Below are 17,536 nucleotides of genomic sequence, written 5' to 3'. Positions count from 1 at the left end.
TACAACCGCTAAAATCTGACGCCACTCCATTTATCTTCTGAGGGTTTTTTTTTCTTTTCATTTTTTTCAGTAGTTCTCGGTGCAGCGCCTCCACAGGCGAGGAGGGGAACAGGTTTTTCAAAAGGTTTGATTCGTTTGGCAACAGTACCAGCTGAAAATGCAACAAATGTTGCAAGTTTGTTCCCCAATCAAACTATCAGGTGTCAAAACACCTTAAATATCTTCACAAGCGATGATAGATTGTAGCATGAGGTGGACAGAAGGATTGGGGTCAAAACCGTCACGGTTAGCAAAATAGCGAAGCTCTGGATTAACCTGTTCTTGGTCATGAGACTCCGATAAGGACTGAAGGAACCCGGATGTCACTGCTCTTCTTGGGAGTCAACTGGGATCTCGCTTCACCACTAACGCCCTCTGGTGGCCATTTTACAGCAGTTCTGGCAAATGAACCATCACCTCAGCATGGGACCGTTTTTTTTTTTCCGTCTCATTCATAAAATACCTTTACTTGTGCAACTGTTCCTTCTTGTTTTGGATGTTCTGAAGATGGACTGGTAGTTTTTGTACTTTGCTCATTTAAGATGCGTAACTATAACAACAGTTAGCAGCTGATGAACATTAGAAAAGCTGAAATAATATAACTGAAACCACAAGCTAAAACTTAAAGATTAGAGACACCAGAACCAACAATGGACATAATCTGAAGGCTGTCATCAATTCAACCTGGACTTCCAGAACCTCAGCAGAACCACAGGGTGATCTCATCCACGCCACGCCAGTACTTCATCCAGAAGAAGCCCAGACCAAATATTAAGCACATAGAAATTAATATACTTTTCAAAAAACTAATATCTCTGCTTAAAATATCATTTTTTTATTAATCAGATATACTATTCTAATTTTCTTTTGAGTTTTCATCATCTGTGAGTAGGCCTGTCACGATAAATTTTGCTGAGTGATTGTCTAAAAAATTATTGCAATAAACAATAATATTGTTTCAATACCTTTTGACACTGATTTAATGGAAATGTTATACCTACCGTTATACCTAGGATTTCTGTCGGCTAATGTGTCTCTCAGGTTTTGAAAATGGGCCGACGACTCGTGTCGTGTGCGCTGGACATTACACTAAGGAAATAGGAAGGGAGGGTCAGTGCAGAGCACCGGAGTTGAGCCTTTTTTCATTCAGTGTCAAGAGAAAGAAAGAAAAGGCAGGAAGAGACGATAAAGCCGATAATTAAAATGAGGTCGATAGGTTTAATTTATCGTGCGATTAATTGATTTATCGTTTATTGCGACAGGCCTATCTGTGAGCCACAATTTTAGAGATTACAACATGTAGTATTTTACTGTGTGATAAATCTAAACAACATCCAAGTCGCTAGAAATACGAAATATTTCTAGCAATATTTAGAATGTTTAGAAATATTAAACTTTCACAATATTCTAATATTTTGACATGTGCAGAGAATGAAAACACATGGGAAAATAAGTGGGATTTTTATTAGACACTAGAAATTACAGACAGAGAGGCAGAGGGCTGAACAACACGTAATACTCCTTTATGCTGCACTTTAAACACTCTGAAACAGTCTGTTGGTGTTGCCATGAATACAATGGTTACAAATCTGCTGCAATGTTTGAAATAAAACGAAGGTTCAGGAAATCTTTCGGTGCCAATCTGGAGCCATCAGGGCGGTGCTGTATGGGACCAAAACACTGGGAACAGTCGGTGAATTAAAGGCACTGGAACAAACTCACAATTATTATGGTTAATATTTCCAGGTGAGGTAGAGAGATCACGCCACACATGAGGTACGTTTGGGATTTCACGGATCATTACTGGCTTTTTCCTGCTTGATTCTAATAAAAAACAAAGACGCTCTGGAAGCTTTGGAGCCTCAAAAGTGATGAAAACTCTGGGTAACAAAATGGTGGCTTAATATCGCTCGCACCTGTGGACCAGATCAAAAACGCTCCGAAAAGTCTCAGTGGAATGTGACAGTTTTGTTTTACAGGGGCAGAGGTTCCAGGATTTATTTCATTTCACTTTTACAAACTTTAAATGAACCAAATACTAAAGATCCAAATGAGCATGACCTCAGGAGACAAATATGGAAGTCCAGAGATGCCAAAAACTTAATTGAAATTAATGAGCAACTGAAAAATCCTAATAAGAGTATGTTAAATGTGTTTGTTGAATTATTACAGAGTTTCTCCCCACTTGTGTTCAAGATGTAGCGTTTGCTTTAACTTAATGAAAGATTTATGGCAGGAATGGAAACTGCTAATTTAAACATTTGCATATCATCTAATTTTCAAGCAAAAAGTGACAGCTAAACACAGCAACCGTCATTAAAAACCATGATGCTTCCGAGGTGGTTAAAATTTGATGTGATATTTTATGAGCCTTTTAACAAAATAAAATGCAATCTTTTCAAAACTGAATGAAAAAAGCACTTATGGCAAAAATATTAAAAAATATAGTTTTTGCCATTAACCAGGGGTCAAATTAAGCAGAGCTGGTTTATTTGAATAAAATAATTACCATGCAAATTTGTGTTGTTGATTGGGGATAATTGCTTCCAAAGCAATCTTTGGTATGTATAGGTAATGCGACACCTGGCATTAGTGGGCTCTTCTACTGCAGTGAGATGACTTTTGAGGTAAACCTTTCTAGAACGGCTTATGTTTTGCATAATTAGCGCAAACTGCAAATATTTGTATTTAATAATCTTTAGGATTTTCATGCATACACAAAAAGATGCCATTATTTTGGCACCTCTGGTCTTCCATACATGCCATGATCTGCCTTGTGAAACAACATATCCTCTGATGGGTGTCTAAACACGACTCATGACTCCAGCTTCAATCTAAAGACTCTGCAGTTAAAAACAAAACAGCAAAAACAACAAAAGAAGTCTTCCAAGGTTCATCACTCGGGTTCAGGGACTCGCTACAACTGAGGAAAACAATCGCAGAGCAGCAGGAAGAACCAGCTATAGTTTCCCTGCCGTCATAGTAACGCCATCCCATGTTTTTGAAAACATTAAGCACATTAAGGAGCGTTGAAATCATATTTTATAATTACGATAATGCCCACAACAATTTGGCTTCCTTCCCATCCCCTCAAATAGAATATCAAAATACCTCTTTATTTATTCATTTATTTTATTAAACACATTTTTAATATTTCTCTGGGCCTGTTGTGCCTTTAAAATACACAATTCACCAATTTTTTATATATTTATATATATGTTGGAAAAATACTGTACAAAAAAGGAACAGTGTATAGATTTCTGGAAACATCTCTGGTTTGGTCTGCAGGAAACAAACTGATGGGGTGAACCACAGTATTGGACAACACCATCCAACCTTTTTTCTCTCTTACATTCATACAGCCATCTTTGAAAAGACGGCAAACAGACGCCACCGACAAGACATCTGCACCGAGTCCTAAAAGAAAGAAAAAACAAAACAAAAACACTCGGACTAGTCATGCCAAGTCAAACATAATCCAAAGAATCAATAACTAGTCAAAAAAAAACAGAGAAATCATGCTTAAACCTGAAGAGAAGGAGGCTAAACAACCACAGCTTTCAGAGCAGTAATAATACTAACAATTATATCAACAGAATATATATATTTATTTATAGATATAAAAACAACAATCTTCCATCTGAGAAATAAAAGGGAGATAAATAAGAGGAATTTTCTTGAACCGGATCCGATTGTGAGACGCTAGTTAGTGCAGAAGTTAACGAACGGGAGCAGGAGGTGGAGACATATTTAAAATTATTGCTCAAGAAATTAAAACATAATACTAACAGAGAGCAAAATGTTCCTGGACTGGACAGGAAATACTAACATAAGTGGTTAAAAACAACAAAATAAAAAGGATTTTAGTCCTGATCTGATGTAGAGAAGGAGGCGGGCTCGAACTCCTCACAGTGGGAAGTACGCACATGGAAATATATTTATATCTATTTATTCAAACCGTGTAGAGAAATCAAAAGAGGAGCAGACGAGATGAAACTTAATAAAATACCAGAATCATACAGGTGGGGGTGCCGCCATTAGAGACATTGTCCTTCAAACAGGAGGGCAAACTGGAGGTTCTGGGAGCAGAGGTGGGCCACCGGAGGGGCTCACAGGGGCCCGTGTCGCGCCTCGTATTTAGCCAGAATGTTCTTGCAGCGGCCCAGCTCCTTCCTCAAGTCGGCCACCTCGACGCGCAGCGCGGCGTTCTCCTTCTCCAGGAAGCCGGCGCGGATGGCGATCTGGTTCTCCTTGAGGCGCCGCGCGTCCCGCGAGCGCTTTGCCGCCACGTTGTTCTTTCTGCGCCGCGCCCAGTACTTATCATCCTGCAGGGAGCAGCAGAGGGCTCAGTCAGCAAAACAACGTGGCAATGAAATACTGAAAATCAATTATGCTTTTATTTTGAAGGTGAATCCTGTCACTAACGATTAATCGTATAAAAGGGTTGGAACATTCTGCTGACTTTTCATTTAACCACTTAAGTTTAATTTATATAATATTACAAATACATAAAAAAACACAAAAAACAAATAGTTCAATTCATTTTTAAACAAGAAAATGAACATTTTATTGCCTAAAATGCAATAACAGCAGTGCTTTAGTGAACGCCTGATGATTCGCAGCCAAACATGCATCTGCATAAACATCTAAAAAGATCAGCTGCTTCTGACTGACCTAACAAAACAGTGTAGGAAGGAAGGAAGCAAGGAAGGAAGAGAAAGAGGGAGAAAGGAAGAGAAGAAAGAAAATGAGAAAAATGAACAAAGAAAGAAAAAGCGGAAGAAAAGATTCTAAGTTAATATTTTAAAGTTAAAATCTAAATCTGCCAAAATGAAAAAAGAAAGATTTTATTTCCCATGTTTTGGTTCTGAATTCTGGTTCTGGGTTCTGGTCTAACCCACAGACTGATGACTCTTCCTCACCTTCAGGTCCTCAGGGATGAAGACTTTCCGGGCTTTCTTGATCATGGGCTGCGGCTTCAGCTCCTCGGCGGAGAACTTGCGCTTCCTGGGGTCGAACATCTCCTGACCCGGAACGCTGGACAGTGCCAGGTCGGCCGGGTCCGGCTCATACGTCACCGGGACCTGGATGGACTCTGGGTCGATGGGGCTGGGTGTGTCTCTGGCTGCGGACCGGGCAGAGGAGACAAACACAACATCAGAACCGGGAGGCCATGTTTGTTCCCTGTGAAGCTTCCAGTTCTGCTTTAGGCAGTAATACCTCCACCGACCAGCAGGTGGTGCTGCGACACAATGGTTATACAAACCCTCGACCAACAGCTGATCTGGAAGCAGCAGGTTCTGATTTTTTGCTATAATCTGATATTTTGCTACTAATTAAACCCGACTGCGTGAACGCGTTACGTCTTCAAAGCGACCAGAAACCACAGAAGAAGAACGTAGGCATCACACAGCAGCACATCGTTTACAGAAGTAATAATAGATCATGTTTATTAATAAATTTTAACATTTATTCAGCAATGGGAGCTTTAATTCTGACACAGTGGAGGCTTTAAGCGGCAGTTTTGTGTTTTCCTTTTTATAGCACAATCAAGCAATTATATAATCAAATATGAATTTAAAAGACTTTGACATTGTAATTTAAAGTCTCTTTAAAAACTCCTGCTCTTTCTGAAACTTTTTACCAGATGTGCAGTTCCATCAGTTGTTTGCTAATCACTGCTGGCTAGTCTGAAGGAGCCAAGCGGGAGAGGGCTTCTCTGTGAGGCCGAAGTTTTGTAGCTCTTAGGAGGAGCTTCGTCCTCCAAGGCGGGGTTAGGCCCACCCAGGCGTTTTGCCCAGGTGAATGGTTGCCATGGCGATTAAAGGATTTCTCAAACATGCATGAAAGAATCAAAGCAAAACTCCAGGTATGTTTTTGTTGGGGGTTGTAAAGTTAAGAAATGTGGATAATACCACCCCTTTAAATTAAATTTTTATCAACAGATAAGTGAGAAATTAGATTTTTTAAAAGTCAGTCATTGTTTTCATCTGAAGAATTGTGCCCATATTTCATTGTACAACATTTCATTGTTACCATACTATTCTATTCTATTCAGTGTAGATCATAAGCAGAAAGCTAATAAAAAGAAGGCAGAACTAATAGTAAATGTTGACAGTTTGTTTGGATGTGTAGACAGACGAGTCAGAAGAGTGGAGGAACTGACAGACTTCTTTTATAATTTAATTATCATTTTCAGCCATTGTTTAAATCTTGATTTACAGCTGGCTTTTGGCTTCTTCTGGTGCCAAATTATGACTCATTTCTCATATTAATAGTGTAACAGTCGGATAAAATACTACATGACAGTTCAGACGGGTTTAGAAACAATCGGATACGATGTAGTTTCAGATATGGAAGAGGCACAAATCGGATGTTTTAGGAGGTGAAAAGATCGGAATTGGTCCGTTCAGACTGCAGGAAAAAATCTGGATTCGCTTGCTGTGGGACTGTTTCAGGAGCTCTGAAACTCCTGACTTCCTGTCCTGAACAACTCCAGGCGCTACGTGCATTTTCATCGGCCGCTGATCCGCTGGCGGCTCGAACATCATGACCCACATTTACGAGGTCGGAGCCGCTGACCTGCTCTGCAGCGCTGCAGGAGATCCGCTGGAACAAACGGATCTAGATCTGAAAACCCAAAGCTATCTGACATCTACCATCATATTCTGATGAATTGTTCTAAGTCAGATATACGGGAGACTTTCCTGCCAAAAACACTAAATCCTACCAAGTATCTTTGGTTTAGTTTCTAGTGGAAATATCTCAGAACTCTTAACATAAGGCAAAATGAATATACAAGAAGCTTATTTTGAGTAAACAATTCCTTAATGTTGATTTTAAAAGTGGTAGATTATATTACTTATAACAAAACATTTTTCACATGTTAATGCAATAATCTGCCAGTGGAACTAGAACGTTTTCACCAATATTAAGAAATTATTGACTTTAAACAAATTCCTATATCTTGTTGAAAAGTTACTTGTGAGTTAGTTTGATCTTAATTCATATTTGCACTAGGAACTGGACAAAAGTTCTGGCTTAATTCTGCTCTGATTGTATTGTTGTTTCAGTAAATGGCTCTTTTTGAATCGGTACACTCTAGTTAATCACTGCTATGATTATTTGAGTAATCGATTAATCGTGATTAATCGTTTCAGATTTAGTTCTGTGTGTTTCTCTGCCGTTTCAGACAGAAAGATGTCTCAGACTTTGTTTCTCATCTGTTCTTTCACTTCTAAACCAGAGACCAGATTAAAGATAATCCGTCTTTAAGAGGCGACACAAATAGTCTGACCTGACCTCTGTGAGGCGAACGCAGGTAACCCAGGCAGAACCGGTCCGAACAGGAACGTCTAAACTCAACGACCCGGTTCTAACCAGACCCAAGAGGAGGAATGAACTGAGATTAATCAGCAACCTGCGGAGGATGACCTGCTGGGTTTCCATGGAAACCTCTAAACCAAATTCAATAACTTTTTTTTTTATACTGCAGTATAGATTTATTGATTTTACAGATTATTATCTGGATCCAGCTTGACGTCACGCTCAGCGATCGTATCGGGCTTTTTATGATTTTATGAGCACTGTCGTCATGACGACCAGCCATATCTGTGAACTGTTGAACTCAGAGTCGGGTGGAAGAACGGGAGGGTAAACTCTGTTTACTGTAAATACTCTCAGAGGAAGATCATTTCAGGTCGTGAAGGTTTTTAAATTCACCTCAAAAAACCTTAAAGCTGCAACGTTGAGCCTCAGATGATAAAATATACCAGAGAGAGAACAGCAGTGCATCCATCGACTGGCTGGTTTCCCATCATTCTGCTGGATAATTAGTGAAAAATCTGCATTTTCTTCTCTGTAAATTCAATAAAACTGAAAATTGCATCTTCTGCAGTTTCCACTGGTTTAAAGTTTAACAGAAATCAGATGAAAGTTAGTGATCCATCATTTGAGGCATGAATGGGGCGAATTGTGCAACTGATGGACATTCTGCAGAAATATTTAAAAGATTTACAAAGGAGGTTTTATTTTTTTATGCTTGTGGTACCTTTTAATGTTATTTTATCCTATTTTATTGATAATAACAAATAATGCAATAATTATAGAATATATTTTTAAAGTCACTTTATAAAATGAATTAATAGTAAAATATTAATTCTTTAGAAGAAATAATGATTAACTGTGTGAGAATTAACTTATTTTCTGATATTTATGTTTTAAATCTTTCAGAGCTTCATCCTGATGTTTCTATCTTACTCTGAAGAAACATATACATACATATATATATATATATATTTAAATACATCACTTTCTAAAGATGAACCAATGAAATTATCAGTTGTCCAGAAACAATTTCAGTTCATTTTAAGGTTTAAAATAAAGTTATCTTAAACTGCACGACTTTGTAGTTTAGCGAACGGCATTCTGGGTAAATACAACTAAAACAAACGCATTAGTCTAGCGCTAGCAGAAGAAATGGATCATGGTCTTTCACCGAAAACTAGAGAAATCCTCCAGCCATTAAAATCTGACGCCTCTCCAGGTTTGTTTACATTTAGTGAAGAAGAAAGCTGCACTCGGCGTCTTCTTCAAGACTGGAGTTGAATAACTGGAATCAGGTGCAGCTCGACCTGCAACCCGACTCCCCCTCCGGCCGCTGAGGGGTCGATGTCCTGAATGTGACCTTTGACCTATGAAGGCCGTAGCAGCGGCACACCTAGGATGTTATCTGCCAGCTGCAGGTCCTGCAACGCTGCGGTGGAGGCCGCGGAGCTGGTTAGACGAGACCAGACTCGCTGAGCTGGAACAATGTGGCGCACATGTGACCGGAGCACGCCCAAGTCCATGTGACCTCTGCAGGGTACAGCGTGTGCTCTGAGTCTGGGCCGGGTCCCGGGGGGGGTGGAACAGGAAGCAGAGCGGGTGGAGTGGATGTGGGGGGGAGAGAAAGTGAGAAAAGAAAAGGAGGGGGCTCCGGTTTGCAGCTCGGCGTTGCACACGGCTGCCCGCATGCGCCCGTCACATGGTGTCGCACGCCAGAGGAAACCCCATCCTGGCTTCACGTGAGAGCTAAATGTGAACTGCTAGACGGACCCAAACAGAACCCAAACAGAACCCGGACACATCAAACAGAGCAGGAGTTCCTCTAAGATCTGAGCTGAAGCTGCAATGCTGCAGCCTGAAAAATCCTCAAACGCCTGAAATTATGGAGCCAGTCTGACTGCAGGATTGTCTGCAGAAAATACGGAGGACCAAACCAGCCATAATTATTTAAATAAATCACTGAATGATTACTTTTTTCTATTAATTCAGTCACATTATAAATAAATAATAACATAGTCATGTCACATTTTAAGGTCATTAAAATGTGAATAATAAAAATATTTACCTAATTTCCAAAAAACAGTGAAATTATTTTGTGCAGTAAGTGGGCAGGGCAAATTTAGTAGTGGCACATTAACTTTTATTATAATGCATTCATTTATTTCCTCTTCCTACTATTAACATTTATTCAATTCAGGATTTATTCATTTATTTTATTAAACATTTTTTTTTCTTTTATCGACATTATTGTTAGAATTATTACCATTAACAATAATTTTTCTGATAATATAAAATGAAACTAAACAAAATCTTTAAATATTACATCAATTTAAATTGTAACAAACACACATTAGGAAATGTGAGTAAAAATGTGCAAATATTAATTTTTATTGAGTGTTTTTCACAATCTGATAAATTTCCTGAGAAATGGTAACAGTAAAATTGTTTTAAGAGTAAAACGAAGCTGATTTAATGTCCCATGCATTTGTTTTCATCCCTGCATTTTGTTGCTTTATTTTGGATGATTTTTCTCCTTAAAACTTAAGATTCTGAGATTTTATTTAACAAAATGTGGAATAATAATAATCATCCCTCTCCCTGGCAACGTGTTCAGCACATTACAGATGAGGTAAGACCTGTTTACAGAACCTCCAGCAGGGTTCTTCCTTCCTGACCGAGGAAATGTTTGGGAGGAGACGGACCTCCAGCACCAAACATCTCCAACTAAACCAGACTCAGCAGCTGGAATCAGACCGATCCGTTATAATTTTATTAACCTGAAAACATCTGACTCACTGGGTCAGTGAGGCCCTCCGACAGGCACGAGAGGCCCCTCACTGGGACCCCGCCCCTTCAGGTAAACACCCTCAGGGTCTCCATCTGTTTATCTTCCATGATCTGATCCACTGCCAGCAGCCGATCAGAGTCTGGAAGGGAACCGGTCCCCGGATCAGGCAGGAAAAGCAGCCGCTGCCTCCTGGATGCCAGCTCGTTATGTAACCGCTTCCTTAACGAGAAGTTTTCTGCGGTGACCAAAACGCCAGGTAGATTCAAAAACGTGTGAATCTGAAAGTTTCCTCCTTGTGGAGTCGGGTGAAGTGAGTTTATGTGGTTCAGCGAGTTCAAGCCTGAGGCACAGCTTTAAAAAAAACCAAACAATGTGGAGTAAACAAAAACAATGAGGGGGAGGGGCTTCTTTCAGCCAATCGGAGCTCAATGAGAGCCGCCCTGCTGCATACTTCATCAGCCCGCAGCATTACTAACAGATTGAATCATTTTCATTCCAACCTGAAACGGGGTTTCTGCAGGTTTTAGCAAGTCAAATCTAATACTTTTTAAGACCTTTTTAATGTCACTTTAAATGGTATTGAAGGCCAAAACAACTACAACTATAGGGAATTCTTGGGGGACTCGACTGTGTCAAACTTAAGATTTTTTTTTCCCTGTTTTGCACAAACTGCACCTAGTCTTGCATTTACCTGGTAACAGAAGTGCCAACTAAGCATTAATTTGCCTTTACCCTTGATGGAAAAAAAGCTAGCTATCAAAAGTATATTAGCAATTACTTACTGGCAGCATCAACTGCCTGAATTTAGAGAACATAATGAAGATGAAAGCAGAAAAATAGAGTACATAGAATATAGGAGACTAAATCATCCTGCCACGACAAAATTTAAGGCCTGTGATCAACGTATTTAAAACCAACTTAAAATTTTTCTAATGACTAAGACATTTTAAGGCCTTATCTTTAAATACATGAATTTAAGATTTTATAAGGTCTTATCTTTAGTTACATAAATTTAATTCATAAAGCCTTGTCTTTAGATACACAAACTTAAGACTTTTTAAGATCTTAACTTTAGATACATTAATTTAAGACTTCATAAGGCCTTAACTTTACGGGAATTTAAGACATTTTAAAGAACTTAACTATGGGTACATGAATTTAAGTCTTTTAAGACCTAAATTTTAGATACATTTAAGTCTTTTTAAGAATGCGCAGACATCATCTAAGGACATGTGGAGGACATTTGAGGACCCATGTGTGTGAGTGAGCAGGTGTGCCTCAGCATGCTTCCTACCTGCGGCGGTTGGGCTGTGCAGGCAGGTCTGAGGCGGCATGGCTGTGTGAACGGAGGTGGTGGCGCGGCTGCTGAGGTCCACCACTGAGGGGGTGGGTGGCTTGGGTGGCGGGACCTGCTGCAGTGCTGCCTGGGACGGCTGCGCCGCCTGCGGGGCCTGCTCGCTCTGGGCCGTGTTGGCTGGGATGCCATTTTCTGACAGGAACTCCTCCAGGTCCATGTACTCCAGCTGGAAGTTGTCGCCGTCGTACGGCAGGGTCTTGTCCCACAGGGTGGGCCCGAGGAAGGCCGACTGGGGGTGGCTGGCTGTGCTGCTCTCATCTTCCAGCTTTTTCTCTTTCTCCTTATCCTTCCCAAATCCTGAAAAAAGAAAACAAATCCCATCAGATTTCATCCTGGACTCATCTAGTAGGAATCTGCGTCACTTCAGTCTAATCAGGACCAGAAGCTGTGGTCAAAACAAAACCACAGCTGATTTAACAACACCAATTAGTAGGCAAGTCAGAATAAATCAATTAATCACATGATAAATTAAAACTCAATCATTTCCATTTGAATCATTTAAAGTTTTTCTCTTTTATCTCTTTCCAAAATCTGGCTGGCAAAAGAATTGGTCTCAACTATTCGTGATCCATTTTATTTGTCGTTTCTGTTTTGTTTATTAAACTTGGATATGTAAAATGTCTCCCAGTTCCAGTGGTAAGTGTTCATTAGAATTTAAAGTTTATTGATCTTTGATATTGTGTTCTCAAAACAACAGTAACGAAAACTTCTGGGATAATTTATCGCCCAGCAATACTTGTTTTTGTGGCAGCCCACCAATTAGGCATGAAAGCGATCAATTAATGAGTTAATGTAAAATTGATCGATTTTATCGATCTACTGGTGAGCAGTCATTTTCGTTTCTTGAATCAAGAGGGCCGACCGTCTTTCCATAACATGAAGGGCTAAATTTAAACATCATTAAATTTTAATATTACTTTCTGTCAGCAGTATGAAATATTGACTGAATAAACAGAAAAATGCTTGTCACATTATTAAACTTATATTTCTAAAATATAACACAGGAACCTTTTAAGTTGCAAAATAGAAAAATGAGGAAAAAAATTCATACAGAAACCGCCTCTACTTGCTCTTGATAGAATATTAAAACTTCACTCCATGAAGCGCTTTAACTCACAACAATCTCCAAAAATCAAACTTGCTTTTTAGCGCCTTGTTTTTTCCATCGTGTTATAATTTTGTGTTATAATTTTTCTCCGTTTTTCTGTCGTCACATCATCCTCACCTTCGTAGCACATCAGTAGTTTTCAGTTCATAAAGTTGGCGCGGCTTCGTTATGCAGCTCGGCTGTATGACCGCCATTAATGTGAAAAAATTATAATTCGAAACAAACCGCAGAAAATGAATTTTGCATCCCACCACGGACTCTGGTTGGACCGTTTCTTTCCCATTTTGGTAAGGCCGCCATCTTTCTGTCTTGGCTCCGCTTAAGGATGACCAGCTGCGCCCTCTGCTGGACGGCGGTCTGGTCGAAGCTGGCGTTAAGTAATCGGCTGGAGCTAATTTTAATCTAATAAACCATTAACAGTCAATTACTCGTAAGTCAATTAATTGTTTGTATCCCTAATACCAATGTCCATAACTAAATAAATGACAATAACAAAACTGTTTTGGATACAATTTATGGTAGGAGTTTATATTTTAAGTGTGATACATGCACATTTTGCATGTCTGTAAAACAGTGGTCCCCCGACCTTCTCATAAAATTTTCTGCTTAAAGTAACTCCAAATTATTAGTGAATTATTTCATAGAGGGGGGGTCAATTGGTTGCTTCCGTCAATTTTAAGAGCTTCTAGGTCTTAAAAAAAATGACCTCGAAGCAAATTAAAAATATATATATTTTCGATATTTTTTATTTTATTTTATCCTATTCATTCTAGATAAATAGGAAAATAGATTTTTCACATCGGGACTGAATCATCCTGCATTACTCTTTCAACTTTAACACTCTTAATCTGTTTGTATTATCTTTTAAAAAGCAATTTTTGTACCTTTTGTTGTTAAAATCCTAAAAGTAAAGTTGTTTAGGCATTATGATAGTTGTGAAATTATTATTTTTTATTTAATTTATAAACTGCTTACATTGATTTTATATTATAAAGAATTGCATAAATTATAACAAGTTTTGCACTCATTTGTGGTTCAAGCTAAATAACCTAAAATCCCTGATATTGATTGCAATTGATAGCTGGAAAATAATGCTCAAATATTAAAATATTTTTTCACACTTATCCAGACAAGGAAATTGATTTAAACGGGAACTTCCCCATTCATTTTTTAAGAATGCGTAGGAACCCAGAAACCTTCTAACTTCCTGTTAGGTCGGAAGTGGGACTTTAATTTTTGAGGTTTCCCCTTAATGACAACCTCCAAATCCATCATGGCAGCTTGTATTATATATTCATAGATTGTAATATCATTTACTTTTTGTATATTGATTCAAAAAGTGAAACTAATGTCCAATCAGTTACACAGTTGGAGTTTCTGTTTTTATCCATGTCCAATATTTTATGGTCCAGTTGATAAAATCCAAAATTTAGTTTCTTAGACCAATTAAAGAGAAAAAGGTAGGCATACTAAACAATATGCCCATGTGAATTCAATAATTTTTTGTGGCAAAAAATCTTTAATTTCTACAATTCACTGAAGTCTATTGTTATCCATATGCACCTTTTTCCACCACAATTTTTTCCCTCCACTTAACTTTCCATTAAAACTCTTAGATACAGCAGCTTCTTTTGTCATTCACCTCCACAGCACCTACATAGCAAAGAAATTCTGTATTAAAAATACTTTTTATTCTAATTATTGGTCTGACTATATTAAATGTTTATGAGAAACTGAATGTTTGATCTTTAGGTGTAAACCATAATCACCTAAATATATAAATATATGAAATATAAACAACTATACTGAAATAAATAACATTTTCAATTATATTCTGAATGAACACGAAGGTTTTTTTTTTAAATGCTTAGGGTCCTTTGTAAACAAGTCTACCCATCTCTCTCTGTCATCTGACTGGAAGAAACACTAGAAGCTGTGGAAATTTTCACTAAACCGTGAGAAATTTTATATTTGAGAAGCCTGGCCCTTTAAAGGTAAACATTATCCGCCATTCATATCAGCTAACATCCATTTAACACGTCCTAAGAGAGGCTTCAACATGGAAAATGCCCTCTATCGACAGGTATCGGTACTGCTAATGAGTCTCATTGAAGACAGCGGGGTTTAAATGTTATAAACAGCGCTTTGCGCTATTAACAGCGCAGACACAACAGCAGCGCGGTTAAATCTGGACTCTTAAAGTGTTCATTGAGAAAATAACTTCATGTTTAAATCACTTACTGACTGAATTTGACGCCAAATCTGCCAGTTATAAACATTAAACCCGAATTACACAGGATTCTAATTTCTCTATTTTTGCCGCTCCCTTGCAAATCAGATTACGGTTTAATTTTTAACAAAGATCGCAAACTACACAGACGCGCCACTTTTAGGTGATTTGGTTGACCTGTGTCCTTTTAGTCCGCTATATCTGTCAGATCAAAGAAGTGCGCCAACAAGCAGTCCTACGTGCACCTGTGTGCGCAGTAAGTTTTGCACATTTTTTTTTAAGACAGCGTACCTTCATCGTGGTGAAACGGGAGTTTCAGCGGGTTTTCCAGCAGGGATTTCAGGACTCCATGAGTCGGCGGCAGGAAAGTTGGGTTTATAGGAAGAGGTCTGGCCATTTTCTCCATTTCACTTGAAGGGCAGCAGGAGTAAAAAAGATTAAATGTCCCCAAACCCGGTTAGTAATTAATAAAAAATAAAAAAAAAATAGTTCAAAAAAATAATAAAAACTCGCTGTCCGGCTCGTGGAGAAACCCACGTAGGTGGAAAAAAGAGACCACACTCCACTCAGCGGCAGCAGCGGCGGCGGCAGGAGCAGGACGGCGAGCGGCTGGATGGCTGTCTGTCGTCGGGGCTCTCTGGCAGAGAGGGTGGAGAGGAGGAGGAGGAGGAGGAGGAAGGCAGGGAGGTGGGGGGAGCCGCTGCTGCACTCCCCGGTGCATGTGAGGAGACGGGCGCCAGTGACGTCAAAGCACCGGGCAGGGCGGGGACTGTACGTTCAGGGACGTCAGGTAAAACCCCATGTCCGTGCTGCCTTTACTGACAGTTGGGTGCGACCGCGGATCAGGGCCATCGTAGATGGGAAAAAGAGGAAAGAGAAGAATATATTTCTGCCAAAAAAAAAAACTCTAGAAAATTTGCTAAGTATAATAAAATAAACTCAGAAATTTTCTGGAAAAACATGAACATTTTTTTTGTTTCAAAAGTTAAAACTTGCTTTAAAAATTCTGAAATTTTGAGGGTCATCTCAGAAATTTTGGGGAAAATATTTGAGTTTCAAACATTTAATTTTTTTTTACTTTTGACACTCAGAAATATCCATGATTTTTCTAGATAACTGAAATAAGTTTATTTTTTCGAGAAAAAAAATCGAATTCCGTGATTTTTCTAGAAATTTCCTGAAATTAAACTCAAAATTTAAAATTCAAAAATTTTAGCTCAGATTGTACAATCATAAAAATGTCAGTTGCAAAACTCAAAAATGTTCAACTTTTGAAAATAAACTAAAAAAATTCTGAGATTAATTACAAAAGTTTTTTCTCAAAACTTTCAACATGTCGAACTCAGAATTTTTTTTTTTTAGAAAAGTTTTTTTTCTATCTTATTACACTTAAAATAAGACAACACTAACTTACAAGTAACAGTAACTTTTCAGCAAGATATATGGTTTATATTTCCCAGTAAATAATTTTTGAGTATTGATTTAAAAAGTGCTTGTTCCACCGGTTATTATTTTACTTATAACAAGGCATTTTGTCCATGTTATAAGTGAAATAATCAGCCAGTGGATTTGGGACTTTTTAAATCAATATTCAGGAATTAGAGGCTTAAAACAAACTCTTCTCTTCTTACTTCTGAATTAATTTTGTCTTATTTCAAGTGTAATAAGATATTTGCACTAGAAAGTAAACTAAAATACTTGGTAAGATTCTGTGATTTGCAGTGTTGGCAAAAAGCGAAGTACCCTTTTAAGTGAAAAAAGAACGTGGAAGAAAAACATGTGAAAGTCAGTAAAAATGCCCCTTTAAAAACGTTGTAAACGATAATACAGATGTTTCTATTCCAAATATGCAAACTTTTGTGTTTTATGCACACAGGAAATCTCTCTGTTCTTTTTTTATGTGAGTTTTGCACACAGCTAGGCCGTAAACCCCAAAGCAAACAGTAACCACCCTGGTCCAGCTCCTATTGTGGTCTCATGATGTTTCATATAATAAACTGACTGCATCACTCCTGTTTACTCACACAGACACTGTCATCGTATTTTCTGCTGGGCGTGAGCCGATGCTGTAACCTATTTCTAAACACTTTCATGGTTTTCTGGCTTTCATGCAACTGTCTTGCATTTGCAAAATTATGCAAAGTATTCAGAGCCATGTCGGCGTTTACAGACTGAACCTCCTCAGCTATGCTGCGCTCACACGCCAGCTCTGACAGCTTGTTCTGTGCAGCCAAAAGCATTTCAGAAATGTTCACAGTAAGAAAACAACTTGATGAGGCTTTTACGATTTGCCTGGACATCACTTTAATCTGGAACGAGGCACAAATACACTACGAAAACAAGTATTTTTGTCTAGTTTTGAGTGCAAATATCTTTGTACACTTAAAATAAGACAAAATTGACTTATAAGTAAGTTTTCACCAAGATATAAGAGCTTATTTTTAGTAAATGATTCCTTAACTATTTGTTCCACTGCCAGATTATTTCACTTATAACAAGACATTTTCCTTATGAAATTATTTTACTTGAGTCTTGAGGCACCAATATCTTGCTGAAAACTTACCAAACAAATTAAATGAGAAAAACATGTTCCCCTCCTCGTGGCGCTGCACCAAAAACCAAAAACGCCAAATATTTCCAGGTATTTTTGTCCAGTTTCTAGTGCAAATATCTTCGTAAACTTTTCAA

The 17,536-nt window shown here is 38.4% G+C and overlaps 1 protein-coding gene across 1 annotated transcript; it reads right to left on the bottom strand.

Moving 5' to 3' along the window:
- Positions 1 to 1,484: 1,484 nt before the first annotated feature.
- hlfa (HLF transcription factor, PAR bZIP family member a) lies at positions 1,485 to 15,536 on the bottom strand. The gene is made up of 4 exons (XM_007564989.2): positions 15,140 to 15,536; positions 11,448 to 11,807; positions 4,962 to 5,164; positions 1,485 to 4,364 (listed from the first exon to the last, which is right to left on the bottom strand). The coding sequence occupies exons 1-4, from the start codon at positions 15,252 to 15,254 to the stop codon at positions 4,149 to 4,151; spliced, it is 894 nt and encodes a 297-aa protein (XP_007565051.1). The 5' UTR covers positions 15,255 to 15,536; the 3' UTR covers positions 1,485 to 4,148.
- Between the last annotated feature and the right edge of the window lie 2,000 nt (positions 15,537 to 17,536).

The sequence above is a fragment of the Poecilia formosa genome, unplaced genomic scaffold (assembly GCF_000485575.1).
Source record: "Poecilia formosa unplaced genomic scaffold, Poecilia_formosa-5.1.2 Scaffold170, whole genome shotgun sequence".
In the NCBI taxonomy this organism is placed as follows: domain Eukaryota; kingdom Metazoa; phylum Chordata; class Actinopteri; order Cyprinodontiformes; family Poeciliidae; genus Poecilia; species Poecilia formosa.
The sequence above is the reverse complement of the archived record's forward strand: the minus strand, read 5'-3'. Positions and strand labels throughout refer to the sequence as shown.